Below are 18,856 nucleotides of genomic sequence, written 5' to 3'. Positions count from 1 at the left end.
ATTCCCTCAGCACTTAGAATAATGTGTGGTAAATGTATGTGTGCACGTGTGTGTGTGTGTGTGTGTGTGTGAAGGAAGGGGTTCAATAAATATTTATTGGATGAATGAAAATGTCATAATTTCAGTTGTTACTCTATATTAAATACCCTCCTTAGTCTCTGAGAATCCGGAAGGACAAAATATTTTTCTTACACAAATTATTAATGAATATAAATCAGTATTTCCTTACTTTTTCTTTCTTTTATACTTTTTACTTTGCTTACTCTTCTAATGAGCAAATGTATAATATCTTACTATGATATAACTACATGTAAAAAGTATATATTCATTGGGGTTTTTTGGAGCAATTACTCAGAAAAAAATATTTCTACTTTGAAGTGATGGAAACATTAAATATTAACATTTTAGCTTACAAAAGCATGTATCTAGTTAGAGCCATAAAAGAATACTGTCTCTTTCCAAATGTGGGCTTTAAACCTGGCCAAAGGTTGCTTCACTGGGAGACTGTTCAAGGCACTGCCTTTCATGGAAATGAAACTGGATTTTTTTCCCTGGGGTAACACAAGTAAGAAAAAATGTGCCATTAGGGACAGCTCCTGTGGGACAGGAGCTGTGGACTCTGGAATATACTCCTTTACTCTGAGACAGAACACAGCTGTTCACACTTACAAGGACAGTTACAAGCAAGCCATCGAGTTTGGCTTTGTGTTCATCTACTTGTTGCTTGATGGCTTTGGGGTGGAAAAAGTGATCATTCATAACTGGATTAATTTTTGCTCATTTAGAGTTCACAGATTTTAGTTATGGCCTCAAAATATCTTTTCATATAAAACATCTGAAGCAGTTTCTGGATTTTCACTTATTTGTTAACCTGAAAATCCCAGGAAAGACTTTGACAACTCTTTGATAGTTTTCTGGATGGAAACTAATTTTAAGAAATGCAGTAGTTATAATTACAAAATTGATTCTTCTCTATAGAATTAGAAACATAAGGGCTGTCAGAAGAGGCAATATATATTTTGTTTGTTTGTGTTTGTTTCCAAGGAGCATAGCAGCCACTGATCATGAACCAACAGATGCCAGGAAATCCTTTCCTTGTTTTGATGAGCCCAACAAAAAGGCAACTTACACAGTGTCTATCATCCACCTCAAAGAGTATAAGGCACTTTCAAATATGCCAGTGGAGGTGAGTATTTTTGTTTTATTTATGCAGCTAGACTGTTTACAATATCTGATAAATTAACTGATTTGTTGTGAGAGAACCCACTGAAGTCTCAAATTAAATATGCTCTACTAGCTTATTTAGAGGCTTGAAAATACACTTGGTCAATCTCTTTTCTTTGAGCACTAGAAGTCTTTAACCTAAGATATCACAGTCCAGTCAAAAACACCACATTGGGCTTTCTAAGCAAGAGTGAATACAGTAGACATACATCAGCTGGGCTCTGCTTAAGTGAGAGAATCTCCTAGTCATGACAAATCAAAAGCAAACTAATGGAATTACAGACATAAAAATACTCTTTGTTTTCAGTTGAATATACACCCAGTTTTCAAGATAGAGCTACTGCAAAAAATCATCACTTAAATCTTGAAGTATAGACACCAGCTCCAGAGAGCACCATACCCATAGGTATTCCAGCGAACAAGAAGTACTCATTAAATGTTAAAAAAAAAAATAGGCTACAATAAGTTCTGCTTGAATAATTATTAACATGACTCTTTCCTCTGCTACTGCTCCTCCACCCCATAATGGGCAACACAGTTAACTAGAGTGTCATTACTTCAAGGTTGAGGTTTATTATACCTTATATCTTTGACATGTAAAAGGATCAAGTTCACCCTTAGATATAATTGTCACCTACCTGATACCAGAAAAGTACTCTGCCTACGTTATATCTTGCATCTTTCTGTCCCACTATCTGAAATATCATCATTGAAATTCATCTGTTTTAATTACAGATATCCCTTGAAAAAGCAAACAAAAGCTTTAAGAGTGTCAAAAAGTAAACCATCACCAGCCATCTATGCCTCAACGTCAGTCAGGTTATCAACTTTTCTTCTAGTGTCAGACACCTGGACAATTGAGTTTTGATTGGAGAAGAAAGAGGAAAAGATGAACTTAAAGTATGACATACTAACGCAGAAGCCTGGATCAGAGTAAAATGCCATCAGAATCTTTTGGGATGGAAGGGAGAAAATGAAGGTTGGAGGAGAAAAAGTGCAAACTTTACTAACCTCTGCTTAAGATTTCCCTACGTGACATTTTCATTCTGCAGAGTATACTCCTTCACCTTCACCTAGTTCCAGAAAATAGTCCTGGAAGAGGGTGAATATTCTGGGTCCTTAGGAGGTTAAAACTACTAGGTTTGTATTGTAGAGTAACTTTGCTGGGGCTCCAATACTACTCTACAAGCGCATGCATATAACATGCTTGCTTTGTCAATGACGCATTAAGTTCTGGTCCAGCCTCCTTCTCTTAATTCTTTTTCAAAGCTTCCCACTGCAGTGTGACTTACTGTGTGGCTGCAGGGCATATGGAAATGTTTAAACAATGGGTAGCAGGAATTAGGCAAGTATTCATGGATGAAGTATTTAGATCTGGTGATTGGCATTGAGGAAAGCAAAGTTGGCATGGATAGAAAACCAGACAGGTGGGGTTGGTAGTTGATTCAAGTAATAAAATCCTTCTCTCCATCCATAGCAGTGACTTTAGTGACCATACCTTGGGTCTCTGATGGAGACCACCAGGCCTGGAAAAGAAAATCAGACATCCTGCTATGCCTGGTACAGCCATTGCTCTCCTGCACATAGTCAGTCAGCAGATACCTGCTTAGTTCTTCCTGTGTGCAAGGAACTGAGCACTAGCCTATTCTTCATTAAGGGGTCATGGTATCCGCTCAAATATTATGGTCAGGATTGTGTGTTTAATGTAGAAAGAGAAATAAACTCCTGTCCAGTTTATATCACAAAGTTGTATTTCTCTTTGAGAAACTTAGTCCAGTATATAGTTCTGTCACTCTGTCACAGCACTAAAAATAAAATGCATTTTTCTTTAGTTTTTTAAACATCACCATTTTAGGGTAAAATTGCTTTTTACCCATAAGCTTTGACAAAAGATGTCTGACTAGAAAGCCAGATTTGGAGCAACTATTTGTCTTGTGCATGATTGATCTTTTTATAAACAAAAGATTATCTCTTGTTTTCGATAGAAAGAAGAGTCGGTGGATGATAAATGGAATCGAACAACTTTCCAGAAGTCTGTCCCCATGAGCACTTACTTGGTGTGCTTTGCTGTACATCAGTTTGACTCCGTAACAAGAATGTCAAAAAGGGGAATACCTGTGAGTACCACTGTATTTTTTAAACTTTACCACCTATGCATTTGTGATTTTCTACTTTTTTTGAATAGTTTTTTTTCACACAACAGACTAGAAAAGCCCACTGGTCACCAGGATCTGTGATCCTAATGATACACTGAACAATATAGAAAAATGTAAGCCAAAAGGGCCCAGGTGGAAAATGAACCAACAAAATAGCCATAGGAATACATAGCCTTGAATTATTTTAAGGGGAAAATTCACTATAAATCCAAAGCTAGCTCCTAAGTATATCAGCACAAACGTATTAAACATTTCAGTATGCCCAATTTAGTAAAACGGTTGGGTGTATATGTTTGGGGTCCCAGATGGAGACCAGAGGGAGAATAAGAAACCAGAGGTAGAAAAATATTCTTCAAGTAACTAAGCACTGAAATGTCTGTGGTGCCATTCTGATATGTAATTCTAAATAGTGTGTCAAAAAGCGTTTCTTAAAAGTATGAGAAGATATAAATAAGCTTTTTAAAAATCAAGATGATGAACTTAATAATTTTCTTCAGAAAAGCTAAATTCTTTTACCTAATTATTTTCCTCAGTTTGGAGGCCCCTATTTTGCTCAGGCCGTGAACACTTGCTAGGCTGTCTAATGGTTAGTCCACCTCTGTGCTACATATTATATACATAAAACAAAATGCTATATAATTCTATAAGAAAGAAATCATCATTCTCACTTTACAGAGGAGAAAACTGAAACAATGAGCTTAGGTAATTTGCTCAAGATCACCCAAGTGGCAACTGGTGGAATCTCAAATTCCAAATTCTTTTCAAACAATGTACCCTGCTCCACCTTCTGAAATGTGATATTCTGAAAAATATCTTTACCTCTTCACCAGTCACTGGAGGGAAGAGATGCTCCTCCCTCTACCCCACATACAGAAGACAGAAAACCAGAGTTTTCCCTCCTGCAAAAGCCTGTAGAGCTCTTTCCTTCAAAAGTTGAACAGGATCTTACAGGAAGACTTTAAGGCAGTGTGAATGTCAATTCAAGATAAATTTCACCTCTTGGGCATTTGAGAGGTTGCCTGACTGGCCCCCTACCCACTCACTCTAAATTGGAATCTAGTACTTAACACCCAAGTACAAATGTTCCAGTACAATTTCCTACCCCTGAAAACCACCCTACTTAAATCCACTTAAACATAACATCAGCAGGAACCCACACCAGCCTCACAGTACTACATTCTTAGAGCTGAAAAGACAACATAAGACAAACAGGCATATGAGGAAAATAAGCAACATAAAAGAGAAAATCCAAGACAAATAAACAGAAAAGCACAGAGTGAGTAAATAGTAACAGCTAGGGAAACCAAAAAAAGCCATAAAAATTAGAATTCTCACACATAAATCCTTCAATTATTATACTCAGAGATTCAAGAAGATATGATCATCATAAGATAAGAACAGAAAGCTATGGGAAAACAATCAGAAATAGCAGAAAAAGTTTAAAAACATGATTTCCAAAGTATGACCTCAATCTGACCCCCAGGAACCTGTTGCTAATTCCTTCTAAAACTAGAGCTCAATAAACTGATAGCTTTAGTTCCTACACACTGCTTTGTATTTTTACTAACTCCACAGAGATGCATATATTGTTAGAAGCCCTCATATGTCTTGTGGGTTTTCCAATTTTATATTGCATCTGTCATTTCTGTAAGTTAGGAACAATACGGGTATATCAAAGCATCAATTTACTACATGATCTAGAGCCAAAGTGTCTATATTACTTTTTCAGTAAAAAAAAAAAAAAAAAAAAAAAAAGAAAAAAAAGAAAAGAAAAGAAACTAGCTAGTTTTTGTGTAATATATTTTTAGTAGAAATTTCATGACTCAAAAGACCATTCTTATCTACTCTGCTTCTGTCAGTATTATTCTGGTACATTTATCACCTGCTATTCATAATGAGATTATACTGTGCAATTCAAGAATCTGTAATATCCTGATTACACTCACCATTCTGGAAAGAATCTCTTTATATCAATAAATATTGAATTGAGGCTTATGTTCTTCTTAATTTTTTACCTGTAGTAGTAGATGTTAGTACCTGAACCATTCACTATGCTTAAAATGTCCTTGATGCTCATGAGAAAATTCAGATTAGAGGACCTAATCCTAAAAAACTGTTAGGAAAAAAGATAACCAGGTTTGGAAGGTAGCTCAAAAGACTTAACTCCGCATATTTTCTTTTCTGAATGTTAGTTGCCTTACATTTTTTATTGAGGTATAGTTGGTTTACAATATTATATAAGGTTCAAGTGTATGACACAGTGATTCACAATTTTTAAAGGTTATACTCCATTGACAGTTATTATAAAATATTTGGCTATATTCCCTGTGCTGTACAATATATCTTTGTAGCTTATTTATTTTATACATAGTAGTTTGTACCTTATAATTGCCTACCTGTATTTTGCCTTTCCCCCTCCCCTCTCCTTACTAGTTTGTTCTCTGTATCTGAGTCTGCTTCTTTTTTATTATATTCACTAGATTGTTGTATGTTTTAGATTCTGAAAATAAGTGACATCATATAGTATTTGTCTTTTTCTGACTTACTTCACTAAGCATAATGCCCTCCAAGTCCATCCATGTTGTTGCAAATGGCAAAATTTTATTCTTTTTTATGGCTGAGTAGTATTCCAGTGTGTGTGTGTGTGTGTGTGTGTATCACATATGTATATGTGTGTGTGTGTGTGTGTGTGTGTGTATATATATATAAATCACATCTTCTTTATCCATTCATGTGTTGATGGACACTTAGGTTGCTTCCATATCTTGGCTATTGTAAATAATGCTCCTGTGAACATTGTGTGCATATTTCTTTTTGAATTAATTTTTTCATTTTCTTTGACTATCTACCAAAATGGAATTGTTGGATCATATAGTAGTTCTATTTTTAGTTTTTTGAGGAAATTCCATACTGTTTTCCATAGTGGCTGGAGCAATTTACATTCCCACCAACAGTGTACAAAGTTTCCCTTTTCTCCACATCCTCACTAAGATTTGTTATTTGTGGTCTTCTTGATGCTAACTTTTCAGAATGAGTTTGATTTTTATAGCATTTTAATAAATTACAAAATTTTTCTTTCTTTCCTAGAAGGGCTATTTTACATTAAGGGCTCTTAATCTTCTCTAAAGAAATGTATTTAATTCAAGAAGCCATAGAAGACTGCTAATGATTCTTATTCTTTATTCAAATTCATAAAATAATATTAATAAAAAATAAAATAAAATTCTATGAGGTAAGGTAGATTTCTTAAATGTTTGTTTAAAAAAAATGCTACTGTAGTAATGATTATCACCAAGCGTCAAACAACTTAAATTTTGACTTAAATGAGAAGTCAGCTGCAAACAAATGTTTTCTGTAACCTAAGTAATGATCTGGGTTTCTTCTCAAACAGTACCTCATAGCAGCTGAGCTCTGGAACTCAAAGTTCTGAACACATTTTGAACCTTCAAAGCCACAGCAAAAAAACAGTCCTTAGTCACCCAAATTTCAAGCCAAAATTTTGTGTATTTGTAATCACCTATGGATAAGAGGCAAACTAAGATTTAGGAAGAATATATCACATCCCTGTGATAAAGTAGTCACAAACAAAACTTGAAAAAAATCCCAAAGTATCACTGTTCCTTTCTGCTAAGTATTCCTCCTCCGCAAATGCCTGCCTACTGCTAGAAGAACATTACAAGGACATAAATTTATAAAATTAAGCACATTTGATGACATTCAGTGATACTAACTATGTACCTTAAACATGCATTTATAGAATTAAAAACAATATAGAATTCTTTTCTCTTTTTCATCCTGGCTATGTCAGCATCGATAATAAAATTTAGGGTTCCTCCAATCAGAATGTTTTATCAGTCTTTATTGAGCACCTACTGCGTGCACAAGGAGTATGCTAAGCCCTGAAGGGAGTAAAATATGCTAAGATAACTACACTTCAACTGAGATGTGCAACAGGGGCAGTCACCTATGTCCTGTGTCATCCGAGTGTGTTTTCAGTTCTTTGCTGATATACCATCTCTTTGAGTGCCAAAGATCTCACCTTCTGTTTTAGGAGGCCCTGCAAGAGTCTTGGGCCATATAAAGTGATGTGTCTTTTGGAACAGTTCAGATAAGAGGGACAAACCTCACGAAATGAACAGATGCTAAGTCTGCTTGATGATCGGCAGTGGAAAGGCAGGCTGTTGTTGGGTAGAGTGACCATACATTTTATCATTTATAAAATATAAATAATAGAGGTGTTATTAACTATGCTGAGATGAGAGGTGTGAACAGATAATCAGTAGATTTACCTTCCTGGGATATTCCTGGGCAAACTGGATGTTTGGCCACCTTTGTCAGTGGAAGACACTCAGCAGACAAGGACAACAGGGCACAGTAGATCTGCAGGGCCCCCAGATGGTGGTGGCAAACCTGCAGGCACTGGCTGGGCTTCTGACCAGGGTGGTGGTAGCAGTGGTGGCTGCCATCTGTTCAGCCTAATTCCCTCTGTTCACATAGTCTTTCCAAGTTCAGTGCCTTTCATCTTAGACCCTAACATGCCCTTCCAGAGTCTTGCCCCATCAACCTCAGTACCCCTCTCCTGGTTCACAAAAATTTCATCTAGTTTATTGAGACAGAGCCGGCTGGGCCTCCCTCCATTCTCTTCCACACTATTGTTAAAGCATAAACTCTGTGGTTTTCTTTTTCCTCACCTTCTGTTTTTATTATTAAAAGCCTTTCCAACCGGGCTCTTGCGAATCAAAAGGTTTTGGCTTTCAAATTTATTGTGTGGGCATGAAAAGCCTATTCTGGAGTCAAAAACTTAACTTTTAGTTTCCTCCCCCCCTTCATTCTAATAGTATTCCTAATTCCTAATACCACAATGCAATTTTCACCCACACATAAGGAAGTCCAAAGAAAATTAGAGGTTAATCATTCAATATATTGTCTCTAATGATACAAATGTTCTCGATGGACACATAAAACTATTAGATTAGCTTATTTAATGCTCACATTAACTATGAGGTAGGTATTATTATTTCTATTTTGTAGCTAGAGAAAGTCACGTTTCATTCTTAGGCACAGAAAAAAGTAGTAGAATGATATAGTAAAACGAGCTGCGCTGAAGTCTAGTGTCAGTTTTATCTTCATTTTTCTCATGTACACAATGAGGAAGTTTATTTTTAAAACACTTCAAACTCTAAAATTTGAAATAGAGGTCTACGATTCTTATCTAAAACCTTTGTGACTTGTACACTGGAATTCAGAAATTTTCAGATTTGTGAAAGGTACTATTGAGTAAAAACAGCAGGATCTGGGGCAGCACCTTATATATCAAACAGTAATATTTCTGTAGCAATATTTTTGTACTGAGAACAATAAGAATTATTTTAAAAAACTCCTATCAGTTCAGGTTAGATGATACTACCATATTAGTTTGCTTAGAACATATGAAGAACTTTAGATTTTCAGAACTTGTTGGATTTTACAGTTGTGGAAACTGGACTAATGAAAGGATTGGAAGTTATCATCAGTGATGCAAAATATTTTATTTTATTATTAATAGTGTCAGATTCATAAAACTGATATGTAGAGTGGAACATCGCATAGTAAGTGCTTATCACATTATCTGGAAATTTTTAAGTACTCAGACTAATAAGTAATCATAATGATTGCACATAAAAGAAATGACAGTAACCAATTAGAATCAATTCTCACAGCTTAAATTCTCTCTCAAATTCCTGGAGACCCTTAATTAAAAGGACAATATTAACAACTCTAAAAGCCTTCTTTACCATAGATTTCCACAGGATAAGAGAAAAGCAACAACGGTGATAAAGCAGATGTATTACAGAATAATCAGCAGCATATAGGCTTCAGAAGGCATAGATTCCACATCCAACACTAGCCCAGCAGATTCAGTGCTTTGAGCCATGACCAACACTATCCACCAGTGGTATATCTAGAAAATTTAATTCACTCAGGGATTTTACTATCTTTAAAAAGTAAATATATGCATTCATGGTAGGTTCTTGAAGCTGTACAAACTTCATATATATATGCATACATATGTGTATATATGTATAAAATTTATACAAAACCTTTATATTTAACCTTTAATAGAGTCCTTAATGATAAAGGTATATGTGACTTCTTAGAAGTTAAGAAGAAGAAAGAATATACATGGATATCTCCCTTTTCACCCCATGCTATTTCAATATGGTTAGCTACATGCTTAAAAAAATTATCTCAGTAAAACAAGCATGTAAACTAGAAAGACAGCAATTATTACTGAGGAATGACAACTCAGGAGCAATTTACTGAACTTCGTCATGGACAGAGTGCTGAGGCTTAGCAGACGATAGAGGAGAGTCAGCCACTTCTACCAAAGCCCACAGAAAGGAATCTTTAAAATAAAAATGTTTGTGATATATGGCAGATAGGACACATAAATATGCTTTGGCTAAGGACATCACAACGTTAATGGGCTGTATCTATATATTCTGTGACTGCTTAACTCAGTTGATCAAAGCAGTGGTCATAAAATATGATTGATGATGCTTCAAAATAAGGGTCATAGATCATAGGTGACCTGCAGACTGGCCAGACTGTAGAGCAAAACATACTTCTGTGTGGTGTTGAGCTTCTCAGAAACAAAAGAGGAAGGAACTACTTTTATTTTGATTGAATTTACATTAACATCAATCTTGTTGAAGGACACTGCATGCCAGCATTGCTGCTGGCAACAGAAACATGGAGAGTAAGAAACCCAGACAATCTCAGAAGCATTCTGATGGAAGGGAGTCCATCTACCAGCACAGGCAATGAGAAGGAACTGGTAGAAAAAGCACAAGGTCTTTCTCCTCCCCGTTGCTCCACTGAAGGTGGGGGACCTCACTGTTACCTCTTCTTCCTCTTTCTCAACCCTCTTTCACTCTCCAAATACGTACCACACAAAAGTACAGAGTGTGTAGACCACAGTGGAGTGGGTCAAGAGGAACTACCCTTTCTGAAGGTTTTAACAGAAGGGAAGAGATGTGGTAGAAATTCTGAGGAAGTACTGACATACTAATCAGTTCACAGATGAAAAATTCTGAGCATCTCAGTTTACAACACAGCAATCCTATATGCATGTGACGGTTTTGATTTCATAGGGGGCAATTACCTTTGCTCTGTTCAGTGGCCGCCAACTGGATCCTTGGTTTCACTTAACTTCTTAGAAGAGGCATGTGGTTGTTCACAAAGAGAACAGGAGGTCAGTGAGGAAATGTATCACCTCTTCTGGAAAGCAAATAAATAAATAGATTAATTAATTAAAAAAAAACAAAACTTAAAAGAATGATGGGCTGATGAATGAGTCAGTTTTGTAGCCCTGAAGATGAAGATGAACACGTCTCTACTTATATCAATAAAGGACGAATGTCAACTACCCAGTAGGTGTGGGAACAGTGAGCCAGCGCTGGTGGTTTAAGGGATGCTTTTTAGAAACTCATCCTTGAAATTATTGGATCTTCTCTCAGTTCACCATGTCTAAGAAAAGCTGTGTGTCTAAAAAAGAAGATCAAAACTAACAATGCATTTGAAATAATAATAAAGGAGGAAGGCAGGCCTAGTTTCTCTTTATTTTTTCCTATTTTCAAATGATGAGTCACCTGTCCTGTTTAGGTAGGTGGGACTGAACTTACCAGATGGCTGCATCTTTTGCTTTACTTGAGAGTTTTGAATCAGGCCTTAGATTCAACAAATATACTTTATTTGAATTCCTCACACACTTCTTTAAAAAACTTTTTTTTTCTAGGGCAGTTTTAGATTTACAACTAAATTGAGGGGAAGGTACAAATATTTCACACAAACCTCCTGCTCTCACACATGCATAGCCTTCCCCATTATCAGTATCACTCCTCCAAAGAGTACAAGGATGAATCTACATCAACGCACTGTAATACCCAAAGCCCATAGCTTACCTTAGGGTTCACTCTCAGTGTTCTATGTTCTATGCATTTGGATAAATGTATAATGATAGATATCCATCATTACTGTATCAAAGTATTTTCACTGTTCTAAAAATCCTCTGTGCTCTACCTAATCATCTCTCCATCCCTCACCCCTTGGCAGGGCAACCACTGATCTCCTTACTGTCTCCATAGTTTTGATGCTTGCAAAATGTCACATAGTTGGAATCATATACTATGTTGCCTTTTCAGATAGGCTTCTTTCACTTAGTAATATGCATTTAAGATTCCTCCTTATTTTTTCAGTTTCATAGCTCATTTCTTTCTAGCACCGTATAATATTCCATTGTCCACAGTTGATGTGGTATATGAAAGACATCTTGATTGCCTCCAAGTTTTGGCAATTATGAATACAGCTGCTATAAACATGCTCGTGCTGGACGTTTTAAACTCTTTTGGGTAAATATGAAGGAGCACAATTGTTGGGTCATATGGTAAGAGTATGTTTAGTTTTGTAAGAAACTGCCAAGCTGTCTTACAAAGTGGCTGTACCATTTTGCATTCCCACCAGCAAAGTATCAGAGTTCCTACAGCTTCACATCCTCACCAGCATTTGGTGTTGTCAGTGTTTGGGATTTCGCCTTTCTAGTGAGTGTGCCATTTTAATTTGCATCTTCTTGACGACATATGATGTGGAGTGTCTTTTCATATACTTGTTCGCTCTCTGCGTATCTTCTTTGGTGAGCTGTCTAATAAGGTATGTGGTCCATTTTTTAATCAGGTTGTTTCTTTTCCTCTTGTTGAGTTTTAAGAGCTCTTTGTATATTTTGAATAACAGTCATTTATCAGATGGGCATTTTGCAACTATTTTCTTCCAGTGTGCAGCTTGTCTTTTCATTCTCTTGACATCATCTTTCACAAAGCTGACTAGGTTTTTTTCTATGCTATCTCCTAGAAGTTTTGTAGGTTTGTGTTTTACATTTAGATATGTGATCAATTTTGAGTTAATTTTTCTGAAGGGTGTGAGCTCTGGGTCTAGATTCATTATTTTTACACATGGATGTTCAGTTGTTCTAGCACCATTTGTTGAAAAGACTATCTTTGCTCCACTGTATTGCCTTTACTCCTTTGTCAAAGATCAGTGACTCTATGTGGGTCCATTTCTGGGCTTCCTATTGTCTTGAATTGACCTATTTGCCTATTCTTCTGTTAATATCACATTGTCTTAATTACTCTAGCTTTCAGTAGGTCTTGAAGTCAAGTAGTATCAGTCCTCCAACTTTATTTTTCTCCTTCATTGTTGTGTTGGTTATTCTGGGTTGTACATGCTTAGAATTGGGAGGTAAAAAGTCTGTACTTGCTTTGATTTATAAATTATGTCATGGCATAAAGTAAATCCTAGAGACTTGGAGCTGTAGGTTATCAAGGTGTAGCTTATCAAGATGCTTCCCTCTCAGGAAAATTTTGAATCATTGTATTTTAGACTCTGAAGTAGAATAGTTTCATATCAAAAGGGTACTTTGGGTAGCAATGGATAAAAAAGCACAAGTGGAAAACATGTGTCTAAGGGCCCTTTTAGATATGAAAAATCACATGCTTTATTTCCTCAAAGATAAATTACACAGAGATAGATATGTAGATAGAAACATAAATATTAAGAAGACAATATATGTTCTAAATAGAAAAAAAGGTAATAACACTTAAAAATATATCAGACACTATGCCAGCCATTATGTCTTACATTATTTCTAGTCATTGAAATTACTCAGTGAGTTATGCAGTATTCTTTTCCTTTACACATGAGTCTCAGAGATGCGAAGCAATTTGTCCAAGACCACGTAGAACTGGAATTCCAATTAGACTTATCTGGCTCCAAAGTCCACCTTCTTTCCACTATGTCATGGGTCGTATTTTCTGTGTTTTATCAGATGAAGAATTTTCACTGGATTTTTGTGTGTGTGTGTTTTTTTTAAATAGCTCACTATATATGTCCAGCCAGAGCAAAAACACACAGCTGAATATGCTGCAAATATAACTAAAAGTGTGTTTGATTATTTTGAAGACTACTTTGCTATGGAATATTCTCTTCCTAAATTAGGTGAGAACCATTTTTTAATTTTCTTATATTTAATATTGCCTTTGTTTTCATCCAGGTTAACTCACTTTCTCCAGTTTTAGCATCCTTAGTTAATGGTCATCTCTTATTCTTTTTATTATATGCCTGTACTATGTGCCTAATACTTATTAGATGCTGAAAGATCCATTCTGGATTCCTCCAAAAATAACATCTATACTCTGTTTTTACCCAATAAATGTATAGTATTTTACTTTCAAATAAAGATGTAAGTATATATGTAAAACTGCAGACATCAGTAATGATGGAGCCATAAACAGCAACCTAGAATCAGCTGATTTCAAAATCAGTACCCATCCCAATAGCTTACACTGCCTCCCTACCATCAGTGAGCTGATAAATAATGCTGTCAGAGTGCCATGTATTTCCAGTCTTTCCACTATTGCACACAAATTCTAGATTCTCCAGCAGTTAAAATGAAACACTGGTGCTCCTTCCATAAATATTTCTTCCAACATTGAGGAGGGAGTGGAACATGTTTTCTTTTTAAAATAAAAATAGTGCTATAATCACAATGGTGTGGATACAATACTCCTATCATTAGCAAAAGTGGTTTTAGCAAAGACTTTAAATGTAAAGCCCATAGAGATGTCTGTAGGGATGAAATGAAGGCAACCAGAAAACAAACCAAACAATAGTTGACTTCTCTATTTCTGTTTCTCTCCTTACTTTAATAAATTACCAGTGCAAAGCAACTGGAATACCAAACTCTCTACATGGCAATGGCTGTGACCAGGTAACTTTCTGGATGCTACATTTTAAAAAAAAAATTGCTTAACACATACTTGGGAAGGAGACAGGAGGGGAAACAACTTTTCACCAAAGTCGGAATAATTTAATAAAATGTTGAGCGCATTAATTAGAAAGTCTTTTTTTCTCTTTATTTCTCTTGTACCACTCAGGATAACCTGGGATGTGGAAATCTCACAAATGTATTTCTCTCTTCTCTTTTCTTCCTCTTTCTCCCCATTCCTTCTTTTTCTTTATACTTTCATCTACATTTTCAACCCTTTCAGAATTGACTTTATCTTAGACTATCCTGACAATTGACTTCTGTATATATTACACCCCCCCAAAATTAAAAGCACTAGAGCTAATTAATTATAATGTCAATACTCACAGGGAAATGAGGTTACAAAAAATTCCTTTTGTTCATGAGTTAGGTACATGTGACACTGTAACATTATGGAAAATACTGGCCCTTTGGGAGAATAGTTCTCCAACCTTTAAGTGGTATTCTCATGACAAAATAACCAAATCTAAGAATGAAAATAACACTAAAAGGAAACTGCTGTAATTTTTACCTCCATTTAAGATGTATCCATTTTCGTTCTTTTATAAAAAGCTTTAAGAATTTTTATTTTAACGAGAAAGGATCTTTTCTTAAATTTTAGATGAAAATTTAATTTATTTTCATATATGTGCCTCATTTAAATTGTATGTAATAAAAGTAATTCCATCCTTATCATAGTTCATTAACTGGAGAAGCTGTGTTGTGCCCACTGATCAATCTCAACCTTTTCTGTCTGGGGATTTAATACAGAACTGATCAGCACTGCCTCTTCCTGTCAGATACTCTGTGTAAGATTATAGGTCCCAGCAAAAATAAGGAATAGAATGTCTAGATAGAATTCAACACTTCAGAAATGAAAGGGAATTTAGAGAGAATATAGTCAATTCCACGTTGATCCAGCTAATTTAATACAGACATATGGTGGATGGTAAGTATTTAATTAGTAGGGAATCAGGTTGACCTCAAATTGTACAGAATTAGGGAAAAGTGGAATTTTGTATTCTCTAGTAATCTGTATCCTTGGATCGAAATATATTTCCATATGCTTGGAAACTCTACACTTCTAAGTGTTCCATTTTCTCACTCCTTTTTACAGCATATCCCCCCAAACAGAAGCTCGGTGTTATCAAAGTGAAAGTCATGGGGAAAAAAGCAAATAAAAATGAAATACATAAAGGAACAAAAGACATAGAACTATAGAGGACTTGAAAAGAGCATTGCCATTAATATCCTTCTTAAAAAATAAAAGACACATTGATACCTGGAGCCAACAGGAAAAGTTCCATGGAAATTTTGAGTTCATTAAGACTGAAAAGTTTACACAAATAGATGATTGTTTTTTACTCTAAGAAATTATTTTTAGCCTTTTTAAAATACATTCATCCAAAGAACTTAATTTGGTAAGAAACATTATGAACACATGGAAAGAATGTTTCTCACCGGACTCTCTTTTTGCATAGATAAAATCGCTATTCCAGATTTTGGCACTGGGGCTATGGAGAACTGGGGACTCATCACATACAGAGAAACGAACCTGCTCTATGACCCTGAGGAATCAGCCTCATCAAACCAACAGAGGGTGGCCACTGTGGTTGCCCATGAACTTGTGCATCAGGTATAGAACCTTAGCATCAACTTAGCTTGTTTTAAAAAGTGGCTTAAGACCAAAGGAATAATTGAAATTAATAAACACTTCGTCTTAAAGAAACTTTTAAGACACATTGTTTTGCCTTTAGTAAATACATGAGGCCTTCCTAGAACTTTAAATATTCCCAGAAATGCCTAAATAAAGGCAGTAAACTAAGGAGAATTTAAGATCCTTTAAAAACTAGGGATATAAAACAAGAAATAAATGCTAAGTATGAAGCCTGCCTCTTCTGGGTCAAGTGACAAAATTTATATGAACAAATGAATCTTCTGAAATTATTTAGGTCTCTCTACCAAAGGCATGAGAATTTAACTATCTCTTTATTGCTTATAATTTCAGTGGTTTGGAAATATTGTGACCATGGAATGGTGGGACGACTTGTGGCTAAATGAAGGATTTGCTTCCTTCTTTGAGTTCCTGGGAGTAGAACATGCAGAAAAAGAGTGGCAAATGGTGAGCCCTAAACATATAAGTTCCAAATCTGTTTTCCTCATGCTAAGCAGGTTGAAGCCTTTGGACTATGACAATGGCCCTGAGGTCAGGGCCAAATGCAGTGATGAATTGGGAATTCCACTGGGAGAACAAGGTGGAGCCAGCTGGCTCTGCTGAACTACATCTTGCTTAGAGCCTCTGCTCAGGCCCTAGAGGGCAACTGACCACCAGGATCTGAAAATACCGTGGGTAGAGTCATTCAAGAACATGTGCCAAGGCAGAAAAATATCTAGCTTAGATAATGCCAACTCTGTGTTCAAGAAAGTACCTGTAGTGCTAAGCCTTTGAAAAATGTCTAAGCCTAATTTTACAGATGACTTACCTTAGACAGGTTGCTGAAATGATTTGGTAAAGAGGTTAGCACACAAATTCAGTAGTTAGACTCAGGTTCAGATCCTGGACACATCATTTCTGAGATGCTTTACAGGAAATGTGACCTTGAGCAAGTTGCATATCCTCTCTGAGTCAGTCCTCTCCTCTATGAAAGAAGAATATTGTTCTCCACCCTGTAAGCTTAAAAGCTCCCAAAACGTACATGTAATTTCTATTATTATAGCATGTGTCCCTGAGGGGCCTAGAACAGAGGCTTCTATGAACTCTACAGACATTTTTCCCCAAAGCTACATCTGTTTTTATTTGTATTTAGATGGTGTAAGTATTCTCATTAGTGTGTTTATATAAAATAAGTGTGTGGATATGTTAAGCAGTCTTACAGAAGGTCGTGTACTATACAGAGTACTGCCCTCTACTGGACAGAATAAGAAGAGTGTTAGCAGCTTCAAGAGCTAACAATCCAAATGTCTTCTTTTAAAAAAGATTTTATATATATATATTTAATTTTTAAAATTCTAGCTCTTGAAGATATATAGGGGAGGGATAATCAAATACTTAATATTTTTAAAACAATACATTCCTATGTCAATCACTGCAATCCTTTCCAAATAAAAAATTACTTTCCTAAACAAACAAAAAAACTTAAAAAAGAGAAGAATATTAGATGCTTGAAGCCCTTGTAGTTTTCACAACCTGCTTCAAAAAGTGAAAAATTTAATTTGCAAAAATTGCTTCTTTAAAAAGTAATCTACATGAGGCCTTCCTAAAACTTTAAATATCCCCAGTAATACCTAAACAAAGGTAATAAACCAAGGAGAATTTAAGATCATTTAAAAACCAGGAAAAAAAAAAAGCAGAAAATAAATGTTTCAGGGTTTTTCAAGGATGGAACTATTATTTGGGCCAGCTAATTCTTTGCTGTGGGGGCTGCCCTGTGCATGGTAGGACACTTAGCAGCATCTCTGGCCTCTGTCTACTAGAGGCCAGTAACCCTCCATCCCAGTTGTGAAAGCAATAATGTCTCCACATATTTCCAGATGTTACCTGCGGCACAAAGCTTCCCCTAGTTGAGGACTATTCATCTATGTTGAAAATTGCTGACTTCATAATTTCTGAAATTAAATTCATATAAATGAAAATTATTTTGTCCTTTATTTTCCATAAAGTAACCCTTCTTATATCGATATTATAAGAAGTTATAACACTTCAATATTGTTATATTATACATAATATAATATGTAATATTTTGACATTCAATTTTTAGTGTTTCAAAAACACCAATTAAATATCAGAAGAATTTAGCTTTCAGATCTTAAGTGAAATTTAATCACATGATCCAACTCATTCATTCTCCATCCGTTCATTCATTCTTCATTCAGTGAACATTACGGAGGACCCAAAACTGAATAAAACACACTTCCTGTCCTTACAGAAGTTCCCAATTTAGGGTCTAGTGGTGGAGGGGACAGAGAAACAAACATACATTGCAAGAAAGCTGGATAAGTACCACACTAGTGGTGTGAAAATTTTTTTCAGGTGAAAAATCTGATGCCCAGGAAGGTAATATGATTTTCCATAGTCACATAGACAATTGGAAGCACAACCAAGATGAGAGTCAAATTTCCTGACATTGAGAACAAGATTCTTTCTTCTTACCTAAACATTTCAGGGGCCCCAAAATTAAAATCCAAGTGAAAATTACCTTGATTGACAGTCATCACCTGTCAATAGTACCTTGCTTACTGTACTTTCCAATTCACAACATTGGAAACTGTAAACTAATACAGCATGCTACTTCTTGGAAATATTTTTGATTAAGTAAGACCAATAAAGCTTTTGATTTTTTATTAGTAGTGATTTAATAGAGCTAGATTTCAGAATCTAACTGATCAAGAATCAAACTAATAGCAGCTACTGTGTTAGGTTTTCCCTCTATGCCAGGTACTATGTCAAATGCTTATCATGCATCATCTCATTAAATCCTCTGCACATTTTTAGAAAGTAGATGCCATCATTACACCTATTTAATGAGTGAGGGAAATTACTTAAACTTGCATGTCTAGAAAGTGGAGAAAATGAGCTTTGGATCTAGGAAGTCTGACTAGAGAGCTAAACCTCTCCACCACACCATTTTGCCGAGAAAAC

At 35.6% G+C, this 18,856-nt stretch overlaps 1 protein-coding gene and 1 long non-coding RNA gene across 2 annotated transcripts in view; one reads left to right on the top strand and one right to left on the bottom strand.

Moving 5' to 3' along the window:
* LOC135320102 (uncharacterized) overlaps positions 1–18,856 on the bottom strand; it is a 220,140-nt gene that overhangs the window by 138,452 nt on the left and 62,832 nt on the right. The window contains exon 2 of the long non-coding RNA XR_010379310.1: positions 10,525–10,640. This is a non-coding gene — a long non-coding RNA (uncharacterized LOC135320102). The remainder of the gene's footprint in view (positions 1–10,524; positions 10,641–18,856) is intronic.
* The window catches only part of ENPEP (glutamyl aminopeptidase), a 76,425-nt gene that overhangs the window by 13,294 nt on the left and 44,275 nt on the right, over positions 1–18,856 (top strand). Inside the window, exons 2-6 of the mRNA XM_010981090.3 lie at positions 1,045–1,186; positions 3,210–3,341; positions 13,289–13,409; positions 15,699–15,853; positions 16,226–16,339. Of these exons, the coding sequence (XP_010979392.1) occupies positions 1,045–1,186; positions 3,210–3,341; positions 13,289–13,409; positions 15,699–15,853; positions 16,226–16,339 (664 nt within the window). The remainder of the gene's footprint in view (positions 1–1,044; positions 1,187–3,209; positions 3,342–13,288; positions 13,410–15,698; positions 15,854–16,225; positions 16,340–18,856) is intronic.

The sequence above is a fragment of the Camelus dromedarius genome, chromosome 1 (assembly GCF_036321535.1).
Source record: "Camelus dromedarius isolate mCamDro1 chromosome 1, mCamDro1.pat, whole genome shotgun sequence".
NCBI lineage: Eukaryota > Metazoa > Chordata > Mammalia > Artiodactyla > Camelidae > Camelus > Camelus dromedarius.
Note: the sequence above shows the minus strand (reverse complement) of the source record. Positions and strands in the feature narration are given on the sequence as shown.